The following is an 18288-nucleotide window of genomic DNA, read 5'->3' on the forward strand; positions in this document are numbered from 1 at the left end:
TCACTTTTTTTTTTTAAGATTTTATTTATTTGGAGAGAGCACAAGCATGCAAGAGGAGGGGGAGGGTAAGATGCAGAGAGAGAAGCAGATTCCCTGGTGAAGATAGCCCAGGATCTCAAGATCATGACCTCAGCTGAAGGCAGATGCTTAAGTCACCCAGGCGCCCCCTCATGTCACTTTTAAAGTCTCAAAGACAACCCCATTCCTGCTCACCAGCATCATTATAAATATATCAGTAATACAATGGAAGTAGGCAGGCCGAAGCTAAAGCCAGATGTTAAAAAATTAAAAAACATTGTGAGCCAGGCTTAGGATAACAAGGAAAAGAGCAGCATTAACTCTCTTCCTAGATTATGGAAAGAGTAAAAGGTCCTTTTTATTCCTCTCGAACCCACATCCAGAGGGGGCACCTCTCCCCATTCCTTGATAAATAACCTCCATACTCTAATCTAGCCAAAGATTCTGTCCTCCTTTTCTTCCATCCATTTTCTTCTCTTAATTCCAATTCTAATGAATTTAGTTTTCTGTTGTGTGACTTCTTTTCTCTCCAAATTCCTTCATATTTTCCCTTTTCCTTCTGGGTTTTTTTTCCCCCATCTGTTTACATATCTGGGTTTCTAATTCCACAATGCAGAAAAACACACTCTGGTTAATCAAATAAATTCTATGTTGAAATGGAAACAACAAAATGTGTCCCTCTAATTTCCCCAATATAACACTTGCACAATACATACCTATTTCCTAGTAATGCTGCTGCCTCTCACTCAGAAGAGCTTAAAAAGTTTCATTACTAACAAATGAGTTTACTAAAAATAAATTGATAAATAATTGAATATATGGACTCATAGAGAACTATTATCTAAATCGGCACTTCCCAAAATTTATTTCTTAAAAGCAAAGTCCAACAAGGTGTTCCACAAAAAAAATAATGGTGTCATGGTCAAATCACAAATTACACTAGGCTAGTAAAAGTATCTAAGAAATCTTGAAGTGAAGAAATTTAACTTTATTATCCAGCTTTTCCCAAACAAACCTAAGCTAATGAGTCCCTTTTTCTGCAACATCTATTAATACCTCACAGAACATGCACTTAGGAAATATTAATCCTAACCACTGATTAAAATATATCATGCAAAATATTAATCTTATAATCTTAATAGTTCTCAAATGTGAGAACTTTTGAAAAGCAAAAATGAATTTACAGAGAAAATAATTAGCCTGCTAGGTGAAATTTACCCTTGCTAGGTTAAAGTGACCTACTTTAAATATCACAAGTATACTGACCTCATCGAGATTCATTTAAGAATTATACTGAAATCGGACAGCCCAGGTGGCTCAGCGGTTTAGCACCGCCTTCAGCCCAGGGCCTGATCCTGAAGACCCGGGATCGAGTCCCACGTCGGACTCCCTGCATGGAGCCTGCTTCTCCCTCTGCCTGCGTCTCTGCCTCTCTCTTTCTCTCTCTCTCTCTCTCTCTCTCATGAATAAATAAAATTAAATTAAATTAAATTAAAAAGAATTATACTGAAATCACCACTTGTGATTTTTTTTTGAAAGGGAATGAGGAGCAAAATTTTCCCTAATGTCAAGTGTATCACATGGAATATTCTACAAATATTAAGATATAAGACTATCCTCATTTCTCCTTCATTTATTTTTATGTTTGATCTTCTCAAGTGAGAGAAAAGAATGAGATTTTGTGACTTACAAAACCTAATCACTACATAGACATGTTGCATATTTATTGGAATGTATGTAATACAAAATAAAAAATTTTGTGAAAATGTGTCAATTTTCCCTTTAAGGTTAATTACCAATTATTTACTTCACAGGTTTAAAGAGTATATTTTAAAGTACACACATTTTACCTGAAAGCTCCGTAAAGTGGTCTGTACCAACAGACAAATGAACAAGGAGTAAAAAGCAAGAACCACAGGATACTCAATCCAAAATCAACCCCTCTTGTAGGATCAACACAAAACCAAGCCAAGCATCCGAAGATATTTAGAAACAGTGTTACAGCGTGGACTGTGGAATCAAAGAACAAAATAGAAAAGAAACATTTATATTCAATTTATGAATTCATTCAACAAAATTTGTAAATGAAAAAATTCTTCCTAAGAACCAAAGTACTCTACCACATTTCCAGTTAGTATCTTTCAAAACATTGCTGTTTCTTACACGTTTGATTTGAAAATAGTATATACAGGAAAGAGTCCTAATACACGCCCTGTTTGGCAAAAATTCTTTTGGCCCTCTCCTAATGGGCAACTACCAGAGAAGCGGTGCCTTAGGAGATTCTTCCTGGGGAAGAAAACACCTAATGTGTCTCCTGATCCAAGATCCTGCCAGGAAAAACAACCAGGTCTTGGAGGGAAAAGATCCCACATTCTGAGTTACCTTTCTGCAGACTAGACCTACAAACCCCCCAGAGTAGACTATACAAGGAGGAGAAAACTGCAGAAATGTCCTGTTTAATCTCATTATAACATTTTTAAGCAATAAAATTAACTAGAATCACTGAACTGAAAATACTAACAGTAGCAACTTGAGGGACTATATATAGTCAGTCTCTAAGGATTTCATCTTCTTAAGGTTAACATTTTTTTTAAATGCTGCAATAAAAACGGTGTTTTGGTGGAGGATTAAACTTACTTTTAAAGAAAGGAAATAATGCATTTCAGCTGCTGTGGCAGACCTTTCTTTTAATCAACACAGTTAATGGAAAACTCTTTATATGACTCTTTATATGTTGTTAATAATTATATACCCAGAAAGGCCTAAAACAAAAAATCTGAGTATCATCTAACGATACTTTAATCCTAAAGAACTACATTTGAAAAAAAAAAAAAAAAGAACTACATTTGCCCATTTTAATTAATAACTTTTTTAAAGGATTTTTTAATAATGTATTCACAGGCTGAATTAAAATACATTTTTTCAAAGATTTAAATCATATTCAATATAAATTATTAGTACAACAAAAAATACCAACTACTAAATTAAAAATAAATACAAAACTTAGTAAATCCAAACACAAAAATCCCAACTTACATTAAAAACTTTATAATCTTTTCAACTTATTAAATAAAACCAGTAATTAACAAAACAAGATCAAAACATACATTAAAGGATGTCTCTAAATTTGCTTTACAAACTAAATAAATATACAAACTCTAGAATAAGAAAAAGGGCACCAGAGGAAGAATAAAATGAAAACACTTGGGTTATAGAGATAAACCACTGAACTAATAAACCTCTACATTTCAATTTTTTAGCTATAAAAATACAGGAGCTATTCCATGTTGAAATCTCCATTCCATTCTGTTACACAAAGAAGACTGACTCTTCCTTATTAACTTTATTACCACTAGGATTTCAAACTCTCAGTGAAGACTAGCTTCCTAAGAAATTTACTTATGATCTTTTGCCTCAAAAGAAGGAATTCTGTCAATGGCTTAAAAACGATTTCAAAAGACCGTGAAACAGAGTATTATTATTAAACACTAAATAGCATCCAATTGCCTAAAAAAGTTTTACATATTCACAACATTATGATTCAAATTTCAACCTTAAGAGAATTTTTAAAGGTCTATCTTCTAATTTGCCTAAGAAAGAATATATGGGTATGTATATTTAAAGTTCATTAAAAATTCTTTCAACTATTGATAAAAATATCAATTTAATTTTGTGTAATATATTAAAATTTCTTTCTAAATGTTTTCATAGTAATGAAAAACCATGACTATAAGTCATTTATTTGTAGAAAAAAATAAAACGTTCAGGCCTACTTACTAAACAGTCTACTTATACACAGATCAAGAAATATACAGAAAAGCAAGGCAAGTGAAATCTGTGGTTCTGTGTTGCTGATTTCAATTCCATTACAATCCATTTGGTGGATTCCAGCTATCCATACAACACTAAAGATATTTTTAGGGCATTTTGTTTACATGATTTGTAAGTTGAATGACTCAACTTCATATAAAATTTCAATTGCTTTATTAAAGCACTCAAATCTGTTATCACTAAACCTAAATTTGCAACTATCCCTACAATATTCTTCTTGATAAGCTTTGCATTCCAACACAGACACCTAACATATGCAGATTTTATTTTTTTTCATATGCAGATTTTAAACAGTATAATTATCTTCTTTACTAACTGATCTTTAAATGGCTTTTCTTTTCTTTTTTTAAATTCAAGAATATACTCAAAGAGGTTAAGATTCATTTCACAGTAATAGTTCTAATTGCTTCAGTTCCTTTATCAAGTAAATTATTTCAAGTAAGGTATCTTTGAAAGTATATCTTCATCTTATTTGGGTTTAAAATGTAAATTACGTCTTCATTTTGGTATTTTGTAGGTCGTATATAACATGGAAATCTAGACTCTGGGTTCTGGAGTCAAGCTATCCATTCCAACCCTAATTGTTGTGTATTCTTGAACAAATTACTCCAATTCTCTATGCTTTGGCTTCCTTATCTATAAAACTAAGTATTATAGTACCTACTTCACAGGGTAGTTAGGAGTTAATAATATCATGTATATAAAGTGATTAGTACTATATCTGGTACAAATAAAGCCTCAATAAATGTTCTCTTTCATTATAATTATTATTACAGTATGAAAGCACTTGTCAACTCTGAAATCATTAAGAGGTTGACACTTCTTGAAAATAACTTATTAAAACAATCTCCATTTTATGAAATTTACAAATATCACTGAGCTGGTACTAGATCTTACCTTACCCCAGGTACTGTTTTTTAAAATATTGAGATCTCTTTATATATAATTAAGAGATCTGTCAATTCAACCGAATTAAGAAAAACTGTATTCTAAACACCTCAGAAAGTTATATATTTATAAAACAAAACAGACCTATTTTGAAACAATTAGCACAAGTAGCCATTCAGTTAAAATTAACCATCTTTTCCATTCAATCTCTATATACTAAATTCCTTATAGAATTTTCTTACAACTCCTATCTCCCCCACCCAAAATATGTTTTTCCACTGAATCAAAGAACATATACTTAAAATTCCAGACCAATTTCTTCCCATTAAAAAATAATTATTACATATATGCATATATGCTGATTAAATAAAATATATAGGTTGTTTACATGTACACATACAAAATCAAAACCTTTAATATTAAAAGTATATAATACTACTTTCACTGGTGATTTAGCAAGATACTAGGTCAACAACAAAATCTCAAAGAGAAACTAAGAGTTAATGTACTTATCCATAAGGAATTGCTACTCACATTGTAAAATAACTTTATATATACGAAGAATGCTCCTAAAAGATTTTGAGGAAAATTGTCTCATTTATTTAGGAGGGGGAAAAAACAGCTCCCTAACTTTATAGTAACATGCATAAATTTCTCCATCAAGAATGTATATTACAAATTATCCATTAGCCCAGCAGTTATGCAGGTGAGAAGTCATGACAGCTACACCCTCTAACTAACATACTAACATTAAATGGTGCTGAGACTACTGTTTGGAATAAAAGTAAAACAGAGAATAAGTGGGAATTCTGTGTATGTAGAATAAACTCTTAACAGCTTGACATTTTATTTTAGTATTACATGAGTTGTAATTATATACAAAACAAGGCAAGTACCACAGCCTAAATGTGTGTCCTAATGTTCTATTTAGTAAAATATCCTACATTAACTAGGTACTTCCAATAATAAAAGTACTTATCAACCACTTGAAAATGAAAAGTAAATTATGCTCAAAGCTCTGAGAAAAATGATAATATTTTGTAGCCCCTTTAAAAAGTCATAATGCTTTAATAGAATTTTTTAAACAGCCTTCATATGTATAAAAATAGTGCAATTTTTTCAAAACAAATATAACCTAGATAGTATTTTACAACTATTCCTTTTTCCTCAAAAAATACATTATATGTGACAGAGAAGTCCTTTCCTCAAAAGAATGCCAGTTCTCCTATGTTTTCCTCAGCTTAGATTGTCATATTCAATATACTTTTGCAGTACCTAAATATGTTCCACTCCGAAAATTAAGAGCTATACAAAAAGACCATTTGTGATACTATCCTTGATATCTGAATTCCAAAAAGGAGGGTTTTTAACAATAAAAAAACTCTGTTGAATATACACATTTTATACTCACACATCCACAAGTAGTACATAATCTTTACTGTCTTCTGGAATTCTACAGGAATGTCTACAGAAAAATCCTGGTAAAAACAAGGTCCCACAGGAAAATTGCCAGGAAGAGGTGGCCAATTATTTTTTCTGCCTGCAAATTTTAAAAAAATTATATTAGGACCAATATGTGCTATTCTTATTCTTTGTTTCATAACAAAGAACATTATTTGTTCTTTAAATAGATGTTTTATAAATCAAATACTGTATCTCTACATTCCTATATATGTATAGCTTTGAAAGCCAAGCTTTGCATTTTTAAAAATTTTCCCAAAGTAGGGGCACCAGGCTGGTTCAGTCAATAGAGCATGAGACTCTTGATCTAGAGTTGTGGGTTCAAACTCCGTGTTGGGTATAGATTACTTACAAATAAAATCTTAAAAAAAAAATTTCCCCAGAGCATCTTTAGAAAACATTAATATAAAAAAAAAAAAAGAAAACATTAATATATGTACAGCTGATATACAGACACAAAAAAAAAAGCACAAAGACATACCCTGTGACTCTACCCTAAAAACAAATCTATTTCTCCAAGTCCTAAGCATCTGGCTGTCATGTGAATGCCATGCAGTTCTTAAATATCTACAACTTCCTCCTCAGCATCTTAGGTCTTTGAATATAATTCCTAGTCAATGTGAAGAAGGAAGACCAGCGTATAAATCTTCTGAGTTTTCTACTGTTAACTCCATGAAGAAACAACACAATTAACTAATACCAAAGACTCAAATTTGGAAATCTCAAAATCTGACAAAAATAATATTCAAAATATACATTAAGAAAGCCATAAAACTAGGAGAAAACATGAAACAGTCAGGAGAAGAAAGCTAAGGAATTATAACACCTTCAAAATCTTAAGGAAAAACAAATTCAAACTGTGAGGAGGGAAAATGTGTCTACATAAAGAAATGAAACTGAAAATAGAGATTGGGAAGTGATGGGAACAATAAAAACACTAAAATTAAAGCAAGAAGTCAAAACATTAAAAACAGAAGGTAAACACAACAAAAAAAAGGCCACTTCTCATTTTAGAAATTTTTGCCACAATTTTTGAAAATTCGATTTTATATACTTTATATAGACTAAGAAAATTTTACAGTGGAAAACAAGAATGACCTATGTCTGATTCTTTCCAACATGTCTCTGCTATTTATAATTCTTTCCAAATTTTATATTCATTTTTCTTACAAGTCTCATAATATTTGAGAGGAGGAAAGAATAGTAATGTTAGAAGTAGGATCTGAAAACAGAAGTGCCTAGCCATTTATTGGCTAGGGGGCTTTGAGTACCTTAAACTCTTGAAGACTATAAAATCTGAAGACATCTGTAAAATCTTATGTTTCTTCATAAATTTAAGAGTAGAAATAACAAGAGAATAGCAACTATACCACCCTTCAGAGAACTGTACTAATAATTAAATGAGTAAGTTCTTACATGTATAACATATTACAAAGTTTAACTCTGAATTTCCTACTGTGTTACTATCTTTACTAAAATATCTCCCATAGAGATAACTTATATTAGTCAATACTAAGGACATAGGACAGGTTTTATTACAGGTATTTCAGAAACACTGATCTCAAATAAACCTTTAATTTCTACTTTTAAGATGTTGTCTCTAGTGTCACAAGCAACAAAATGGCCAAGGATAAATGTGTCCTCAGAAGGCCCTAGGCTTACATGCTTTTTTTTTTTTAATAATCTTTGAATATATAAATTTTATTTTTAGTTTTTAAATTTATTAATTAACACACAGTGTAATATTATTTTTAGGTATACATTATAATGGTTCAACACTTTCATACAACACCTGATACTCATCACAGCAAGGGTTCTCCTTAACCACTATTCCCACCCACCTCCCCTCTGGTAATCATAGAGTTTATTCTCTATAGTTTTCCACAGTGTTTCTGGATTTGTGTCGCTTTTTGCCCCCTATGATCAGTAGTTTTATTTAATTCCACATATGAGTGAAATCATATGGTATTTTTCATTCTCTGACTTAGGCTTACACAGTCTAAGATATGGAAGAAATAGTTCAGTATATTGTTGACTAAGCCCCGTCATTCCATCACTATCTTAGACATAGTAACAATGACTTGTCTAGCTCTTTATCCCTTCTAGGCCAGACACTGCTACCTTTCTCTAAGATACTCCCTTGAAGTGCCCTTTAGTAGTCACAGTCCGCACAGATTTCATAGCAAATGATCAATTCAGTACTTCTTTCTTTGGCATCACTGAGAAACCCAAGGCTTCCCAGAGTCACGCCACACATTTTCTTTAACATGATTTGGCAGGTATGTTATAGTTTTGAGGACAGGGGCAGATAATTAGAAACTGGGCTGAATAAACAAAAGGTAAGAGTCAAATTTAGGGCACCCTCCCATTGTACTCGTAAAGCTTCAATAGATTCAAAGAGGGCCCAAGTGCAGGATCAAAGACTTCGGGCCAAAATCTAAAATTATCATATGCACATTTACTTCCTGTGTTGATAAAGCTAACATTGTTTTAATCAAAAAACTATGCAAATCAGCCAAGATCAGAGAGCTAGAGTAACAAGTTGGAAATCTGCTGTCTGATTTTGCTAGAACAGGAAAAAAGGGCATGGCCTTATCCATAAACCAAAATGACTTTGAGCTAGCATAGGCATAATTTAAAGTGTTTCAAAGTTATTTTTATTTCAAATTTCTTTGGATACTACCATGTTGACTGAGATTTTGCATTTCTCGTTCTCGACGATCTAATTCTGCTGCTTTTCTTTCTAGCTCTTCTTGGCGCTTAAGAAGTTCAGCTTGGGCCAAGGCATGTTCCTTAAACAAACAAACAAAATATCAATGCATGAATAGGTTGTCAGAGGTAGAAAATCCTGTAACACTACTATACTATCTACCTTTTTTTAAGTTAATTCATTTTTTAGTCATCTCTACACCCATTATGGGGCTCGAATTCACAATCCCAAGATCAAGAGGCATACAGTGTCCAAAACTTAATTCAAATGCTCTTCCAAAATACAGGAATTCACTTAAGATTACAGTTTCAGAAGATAATATGGAGATATTTGACTGATTTTGGCTTTTTTTTTAAATTGTTTTATTATTTATTTATGATAGTCATACAGAGAGAGAGAGAGAGAGAGGCAGAGACATAGGCAGAGAGAGAAGCAGGCTCCATGCACCAGGAGCCTGACGTGGGATTCGATCCCGGGTCTCCAGGATCGTGCCCGAGGCCAAAGGCAGGCGCCAAACCGCTGCGCCACCCAGGGATCCCTGATTTTGGCTTTTTTGTTATGAAAACTGTCAGTGAGACTATTGGGCATATTAGAACAGGACAAAATTCTATCAGTAAGAGTAATCAGAGTCCTAATTGGGAAAATAAAATTAAAGTGATCTCTGTGCATAAATGAGAATGAAGAACAGAGGGAACAACTGCGGCAAAACAGACAAATGGAGAAATGACCACTGAATTGCCTCTTAAGAATTGGCTTGAACAGTACCTAAGGTTTCCAATGCAAGAATATATAGTATCTTCTATTTTAGAAGACAAGAAGATGAAAGGAGGATATGATTAAGAAATTCTGGGGATGCCTGGGTGGCTCAGGAGTTGGGTGTCTGCCTTTGGCTCAGGGCATGATCCTGGGATCCTGGGATCAAGTCCCAAATGAGGCTCCCTCTGAGAAGCCTGCTTCTCCCTCTGCCTGTGTCTCTGCCTCTTTCTCTGTGTTTCTCATGAATAAATAAATAAAATCTTAAAAAAAAAAAAAGAAGAAAAAAAAAATTCTGGTCTGTAACTCCATCTGCCTTTATGTAATACGAGATATCTTCTTCATCTCCTTTATTCTCATATTTTTGCCATCTGTTACTCCTTACCACTGTCCTTTCCTTAGCCATTACAACTCTTTTCTAATAGTTTCTATTATCCTATCATTGGTTTTATAATAGCACTATGCATTAAAGAGTGAAACCAGTTTAACAAAGATTTCCCTAAACAACTGTACATCAGGAGGATATAAAAATTCAACAGCTGCTAATAATACAGTGAAGCAAATATTATAAGCTGAAAAGAGAACTGTATTATAGGGTTGATAAACTAGCTAACCCAAACTCAAAAAGTAAGTTAAAAATTAAATAAAGAAAAGAAATCAAGCCAACTTATAAAGAATTCTTTGAAGATGCTATTTATATTGTAATTTCCAATACAAATCTACCCACATAACATGAACTAACCTTTGCAATCTGTGTATAAGCTGGATGTTCCTCCGTTGGTTTCATTATTGCTGGTTGTGTACTGGGGACGTTAGGCATTTTCACAGTGCCTGGTGGAGGCTAGGAAGATTAAGAAAAGGACAAATTATGTAACACAGAGATCCAATTTTAACTTCTTTAAAAAGGCCTAACCCCAACAAAAAGCAAAATGCCAAGAATTCCTCTCTTCCTCCTCTAGTTTGTGGTATAGTGCTGCTTCAGTTCTCCATCTCTATCTCTATTTTCCCAAATTCATTCTTCAACTCTCCTCCCGGATGCTGGATGCTGAGCATAAAAACACAAAACAAAATCTTTAGGTATTTCTTTTTAGTACAACACAACACCAAACTGAAGAATTTACATTAAGGTTAACTCTTTCCACTAAAGAAAGGTACATGCCTGGCTAGAAAGATAGCAGAGTAGGAGGAACCTAAGCTCAGCAACTCCCACAGATACAACTAGATTTCCACATCAACAGAAATAATCCAGAAACAGTCCAAGGACTGGCACAACAAACTCCACAACTAGGGATGCCTGGGTGGCTCAGTAGTTGAGTGTCTGCCTTTGGCTCAGGTTGTGATCCCAGGGTCCTGGGATCAAGTCCTGCATCGGGCTCCTTGCGAGGAGCCTGCTTCTCCCTCTGCCTGTGTCTCTGCCCCTCTCTCTGAGTAACTGTGTGTCTCTCATGAATAAATAAAATCTTAAAAAAAAAAAAAAGAAAACCTCCACAGCTAAGGCAAGGAAGAGGCCATATCAAAGAAGGTATGAAGGGTGAAGATGCAGTCTGATAGCAAAAAGGACCACAGTCAGCCTTGGTGAAGAAGGAGCCAGGGGCACAGAAAAGAGCGGAAAACAGACTTTCACACTGGGGAGCCTGCTAACAGGAAGGATGAATCTCTGTAATATCTGCCTTTTAAATTTCATGAGTTCTTAAAATCAGCAGACTAAACCCAGAATTTTAAAAACCAGCATGCTCAGCTCTGGAAGAGCCCAAAAGATGTTAGGAAACAAGAGTCCCTCATCTTAATAAGACACCATGAAAAATAGCCTATGCAGATGCAGTGTACAGAACCAGCAGTTTGAAAAATGCCATGGGCAGGTAAGAAGGAGAATAATTTGCACATCTCAGAGCATGGCCTGAGGAGACAGGGATCATGGAAGGATCTCTCCAGGAACAAAGGAGCTGAAAAGGTGACATTTTCCTCCCCTGCCCCTAGCATAAGTAACAGTCACCTAAGGAAACAAGAGCTGTGTGGATACATGCTACTTAACTTGCTTACACCAAGCCCAGCCACATGTGTTTTGGCAGATCAGCCCTTCCCAGTTATGCTCCCCACCCCCACCCCCCCCCAAATCCCCAAATCCTGGTGCTATGGTGTCTCTCCCTGAGAAGACCAGTGCAAACCCAGCCAAAACCACATCTCCTGACCTGTTTATTTTGCAGGACTCAGTTCCAGCAGGGGCAGATATCATTTCACAAGTAGACCACTGCACACCTTGCTACTAAACAATAGGTAAAGAAAGCAACAGCAAATAAATGGACTAAAGGAAAAAGATGCTGAAACTCAACAGAGCACATGCAATACACATGCCCTAAACCACCACCCTGGGGAACAACGACACTGCACTGCAGGGCACTATAATACCTCTTCTTCAAAGGCTATTATTAAGAGTAAGATAAGTAGCTGACTTCTAACACACAGAAACAGACACAGAGAGTCAAAGTAAGACAGAGTAACATCCTCCAAATCAAAGAAAAACACCAAACCACAGCAATAGACCAAAGAAAAATGAATAAGATATCTGATAGAAAATTTAAAATAGTGATCATAAAGATATTCACTGGACTGGAGAAAAGAGTGGAGGACTTCAGTAAGACCCTTAACATAGAGATTTAAAAAGAACTAGAAGTCAATAATACAATGAGTGAAATTAAAAATACACCTGATAAGAATAAATAGCAGGCTAGATGAAGCCAAAGAATGAATTAATGATCTGGGAGATAGAGTAATAAAAAGTAACCAAGTTGAACAAGGGAAGAAAGTATGCAAATTGAGAATAGAGAATTCAGCAATTCCATCAAGCATAACAACATCCACATTACAGGGATCTCAGAAGGAGAGAGGCAGAAAATTTATACTAAGAAATAGTAACTGAAAACTTCCCTAATGTGGAGAAGGTAACAGATATCCAGATCCAGGAAGCAGAGATACCCCAAAAACTTCAACCCAAGGAGGTCCACACCAAGACACATAGCAATTAAAATGGCAAAAGGTAGAGATAAAGAAAAAAATGTTTAAATCAGCAAGAGAAAAGAAGACCATTACATACAAGGAAAATCACATAGGGCTACAAGCGAATTTTTCAGCAACAACTTTGCAGGCCAGAAGGGAGTGGCATGATACATTCAAACTGCTAAAAGGGAAAAATCTGCAGCCAGAATGCTCTATCCTTGTAAGGCTATCATTCAGAATAGAAAGAGAGACAAAGAGCTCCTCAGACCACTAAACCAGCCCTATAAGAAATTTTAAAGAGGACTCTTTGAGTGGAAACAAAAGATCGTAAGTGAAAGTACGAAAAGTAAAAAACACAAAAGCAGTAAAAATAAGTATTTCTGTAAAAATCATTCAAGAGATTAGTAAAATAAAAGGATATGAAATATGACATTATATACCTAAAAGGTGGGAGGAAGAGGAGTAAAGAATGGGTTTAAACTTAAGCAACCATCAACTTAATATAGACTGCTATATGGAGAAGATGTTACATACAAAGATAATGGTAACCACAAATCAAAACTCAGTAATAAATATAAAAATACTAAAGAGAAAGGGATCTAAGCATATCATCAAAGAAAGCCAATGAACCTGAAAGACAGCAAGAATCAGAGAAAATCTATAGAAACAACCACAAAACAAATAACAAAATGGCAATGATTACATATCTATCAATAATTACTTTGAATGTAAACTGACTAAATGCTCCAATCAAAAGACACAGGATGACAGGGTGAATATACAAATAAGGCCCATCTATATGCTGCCTACAAGAGACTCATTTCAGACCAAAAGGCACCTGCAGATTGAAAATGAGGGAACAGAAAAACATTTATCATGCAAATAGATGCCAAGGAAAGCCAGGGTAAACAATATTTATATGGACAAAACAAAGAACACAAGAGACAAAGAAGGACACTATGTAATAATAAAGAGGACAATCCAACAATAAGATACAACAATTTTAAGTATTTATGCATCCAACACAGAAGCACCCAAATACATAAAATGGTTAACAACAAATACAAAGGAACTAATTGATAGTAATACAATAATGGCAATAGTAGGGAGCTTTAACACCCTACTTGCATCCATGAGATACAGAGAGAGAGAGAGGCAGAGACATAGGCAAAGGGAGAAGCAGGCTCCATGCAGGGAGCCCCGGATGTGGGACTCAATCCTGGGACTCCAGGATCACGCCCTGAGCCAAGGCAGATGCTTAACCACTGAGTGACCCAGGCATCCCTAGGAGCTGGTTCTGTGACAAGATCAACAAAACTGATAAAGACTCGTTACAAAAAAGGGGAGGAGCTGCCCAAATAAACAAAATCACTAATGAAAGATGAGAAATGACAACCAACACCAAGGAAATACAAACAATTTTAACAGTATATTATGAAAACCTATATGCCAAAAAACTGGACATCTTAAAAAAAATGGATAAATTCCTGGAAATATATAACATGCCAAAATTAAAGCAGGAAGAAACAGAAAATTTGAAGAGACCAACCTCCAGCAAAGAAATTGAATCAGGAGTCAAAAAACTCCCAAAAACCTAAGTCCAGGACCAGACAACTTCACAGGAAAATTCTACCAAACATTTAAGGATGGGTTAAGACCTATTCTTCTCAAACTTTCCCAAAAAATACAAGAGGAAGGAAGACCTCCAAATTCATTTTATGAGAGTGGTATCCCCAATGCCAAAACCAGATAAAGAGAACTACAGGCCAGTATCTTTGATGAATATAGATGGAAAAATCCTTAACAAAATATTAACAAATTAAATCCAACAATGTATTTTAAAAAATAATATACCATAATCAAGTGGGATTTACTCCCAGTATGCAAGCATGGTTCAATAATTACAAATCCATCAGTGTGATACATCACATCAATAAGAAAATGATAGAAACTATATGATCATTGCAATAGATGCAGAAAAAAGCATTTCAGAAAGTACAATATTTATTCATGGATAAAAACCCTCAACAAGGTAAATCTAGAAAGAACACACCTCAACATAATAAAGGCCTTCTACTAAAAACCCACAGCTAATGGGGAAAAACTGAGAGATCTTCCTCAGGTTAGGAACAAGAAAAGGATGTCCACTCTTACCACTTTCATTCAACATAGTATGAGAAGTCCTAGCCACAGCAATCCTACAATAAAAAGAAATAAAAGGCTGGGGGACCTGGGTGGCTCAGTTAGTTGAGTGTCTGACTCTTATTTTGGTTCAGGTCATGAACCAACCAAGGTTGTGAGATCAGGCCCCAAGTCACACTCCGTTCTCAGTGTAGAGTCAGCTTCTGATTCCTCTCCCTTACCCTGTGTCTCATGCGGATGCATGAGGCCATGTCCATGTTCGTGTTCTTGCGCTCTCTTTCTCAAAATAAGTAAAACCTTTAGGGGAAAAAAGGGAAATAAAAGGTATCCAAATTGGTAAGGAAGCAGTAAAACTTTCACTATTTGCAGAGGACATGATACCCTATATAGAAAACCCTAAAGACTCCACCAAAAACTTACTTAAACTGATAAACGAACTCAGTAAAGTTGCAGGATACAAGTATCAATGTACAGAAATCTGTTGCGTTACTCCTTTTTTTTAAGAGAGGGAGAGTGGGAGAAAGGGCAGAGGGAAAGGGAGAGAGAGAATCCTAAATGGGCTCCGGGGGATTATCTCACAACCCTAAGATCATGACATGAGCTGAAATCAAGAGTCAGTCACTCAACTAACTGAGCCACCCAGTGCCCCGGTTGCATTTCTATATACTAATAATGAAGCAGCAGAAAAAAAGATTAAGAAGACAATCCCATTTACAATACACCAAAGATACTAAGATACCTAGGAAAGGTAAACAAAGGTTTTTCACCTAAACAAAAAGGTGAAAGAGTTATACTCTGAAAACTATAAAACACTAATAAAAGTAAGTGAAGATGGCACACAAAGAAATGGAAAGACATTCCATGCTCATGGATTAGGAGAACAATTATTGCTAAAATGTCTATCCTACCCAAAGCAATCTACACATTTCATGCAATCTCTATCAAAATACCAATAGCATTTTTCACAAAACAAACAATCCTAAAACTTGTATGGAACTACAATGACCTCAAATAGCCAAAGCAATCTTGAAAAACAAAACTGGAGTTATTACAATCCCAGATTTCAAGTTATACTATTAAGTGGTAGTAATTAAAACAGGATCCACTGGCATAAAAACAGATATAATACATCAATAAAAAGAACAGAAAATCCAGAAATAAACCCACAATTATATGGCTGATTAATCTCTAACAAAGGGGAATGAATATATACAATGGGAAGAAGACAATTTCTCCAATAAATAGTGTTGGGAAACCTGGAGTGCCACATGCAAAAGACTGAAACTGGATCACTTTCTTTCACCATACACAAACTAAACTTAAGATAGATTAAAGATCTAAATATGAGACCTGAAACAGTAAAAATCCTAGAAAATAGCACAGGTAGTAATTATTCTAACATCAGCTAACAATATTTTTCTAGATATGTCTCCTGAGGCAAAGGAAATAAAAGCAAAAATAAAATACCTGCATCAAAATAAACTTCTGCACAGTGAAGGAAACAATCAAAAAAAATTTTTATTGGAGTTCAATTTGCCAACATATAGCATAACACCTAGTGCTCATCCCGCCAAGTGCCCCCACTCAATGCCTGTCACCCAGTCACCTCAACCCCCCACCCACCTCCCCTTCCCCTTGTTCATTTCCCAGAGTTAGGTGTCTCCCATGTTTTGTCACCCTCACTGATATTTTCACTCATTTTCTCTCCTTTCCCCTGGAGGGTATTATGCTGAGTGAAATAAGTCAATCAGAGAAGGACAACCATTATATGGTCTCATTCATTTGTGGAATATAAAAAATAGTGAAAGGGAATAAAGGGGAAACAATCAACAAATGTAAAAGGCAATCTATACAATGGGAGAAGATATCTGCAATGACCTCAAATACATAAAGAATTTATACATCTCAACGCCAAAAAAACAAGTAATCCAATTAAAATGGGTGAAGTCATTAACAGATACTTCTCTAAAGAAGACATCCAAATGGACAAGAGATACATGAAACAGTGCTCAAAATCACTCACCAGGGAAATGCAAATCAAAACTACAAAGAAACCACCTCACACAGATCAGAATGGCTAAACTCAAAAACACAAGAAACAATGTTGGCAACAATGTGAAGAAAAAGAAACCCTCTTGCACTGTTGGTGGGAATGCAAATTTGTGCTAATTTCCACTGTGGAAAACTGTATGGCAGTTCCTCAAAAAATTAAAAATATAACCACTCTACAATCCAGGAATTAACACTCCTGGGTTATTTACCAAAAATACCTAAGCACTAGTTCAAAGGGATACATGCACCTCTATGTTTACCGCAACATTATTTTCAATAGCCAAACTATGGAAGCAACCCAAGTGTCCATCCATAGATGAAGAGATAAAGATGTATACACATATACATAGACTGCAATACTATTCAACCATGAAAAAGAATGAAATCTTGCCATTTGCAACAACATAGATTGATCAAGAGAATATAATGCTGAGTGAAAGAAGTCAGAAAAAGACAAATACATTATGATCTTAGTTGTATGTGGAATTTAAGAAACAAATGAGGGCAGCCCCGGTGGCCCAGCGGTTTAAGCGCCGCCTTCAGCCTGGGGTGTGATCCTGGAGACCCAGGATGGAGTCCCACGTCGGGCTCCCTGAATGGAGCCTGCTTCTCCTTCTGCCTCTTTCTCTCTCTCTCTCTCTCTCTCTCTCTCTCTCTCTGTCATGAATAAATAAATAAAATCTTAAAAAAAAAAAAAAAAAAGAAAGGTCAACCAAGAAATAGACTCTTTACTATAGAGAACAAACTGATGGTTATCACAGAGGAGGTAGGTAGAAGGATAAGTGAAATAGGGGATGGGGATTAAAGAGTACACTGATCATGATTTTTTTTAAAAATGGTATCCCAAAAAAGTAAATAGGAGTGCTTTTGACAGAACTCAATCAATGCCCTTTGAAAGACTAAGAAAGGGGGCTTTAGGGAGATAGAAAATAAACTGCACAACCTCCACTTTGCCAATGAGGACCAGTAGTATTTGAAAGCAGCTGCAAGATAAAAGAGCAAATAGATATTTACAAGACCATCAAAGGGGAATTGGCCAACTTACTGTATAAATATACCATGCAGTCATCAAAAGGAATGAGTTAGAGATACAGAAGACTGCCTTTTAAATAATAAATGAAATAAAGTGAACTATAGAATGCATATAACTGGGTTTTTTTTTTTTTTGCTTTTATAAATACACACTTGTACACACCCAGAAAAACAGATGGAAGCTCTCAGCAAACTGGGATCAGGGGAATTTGTACATTTTGCTTTATATACTTCTCTATTATTTGCCTCCCCCCTCATAATATACTTTTTTTTTAATTAAAAAAATTATTTTTAAAGTACTCTTTTAAATGGCCATAGGAGGAGGAAAAGAGAAAGAAAGCACACAAGCAAGCAGCTGCAAAGGGAAGCTCAAAGTTCAGAATATCAACGCCAGAAGACTGCCAACA

At 34.9% G+C, this 18288-nt stretch overlaps 1 protein-coding gene across 2 annotated transcripts in view; it reads right to left on the reverse strand.

Annotated features, from left to right (window-relative positions):
* SCAMP1 (secretory carrier membrane protein 1) overlaps positions 1 to 18288 on the reverse strand; it is a 117889-nt gene that overhangs the window by 53712 nt on the left and 45889 nt on the right. For both annotated transcript variants that reach the window (XM_072736941.1, XM_072736942.1), the window contains 4 exons: positions 10404 to 10502; positions 8882 to 8990; positions 6149 to 6277; positions 1869 to 2028 (listed from right to left, as the gene is read on the reverse strand). In XM_072736941.1, the coding sequence (XP_072593042.1) occupies positions 1869 to 2028; positions 6149 to 6277; positions 8882 to 8990; positions 10404 to 10502 (497 nt within the window). The remainder of the gene's footprint in view (positions 1 to 1868; positions 2029 to 6148; positions 6278 to 8881; positions 8991 to 10403; positions 10503 to 18288) is intronic.

This window comes from Vulpes vulpes, chromosome 14 (genome assembly GCF_048418805.1).
Source record: "Vulpes vulpes isolate BD-2025 chromosome 14, VulVul3, whole genome shotgun sequence".
NCBI lineage: Eukaryota > Metazoa > Chordata > Mammalia > Carnivora > Canidae > Vulpes > Vulpes vulpes.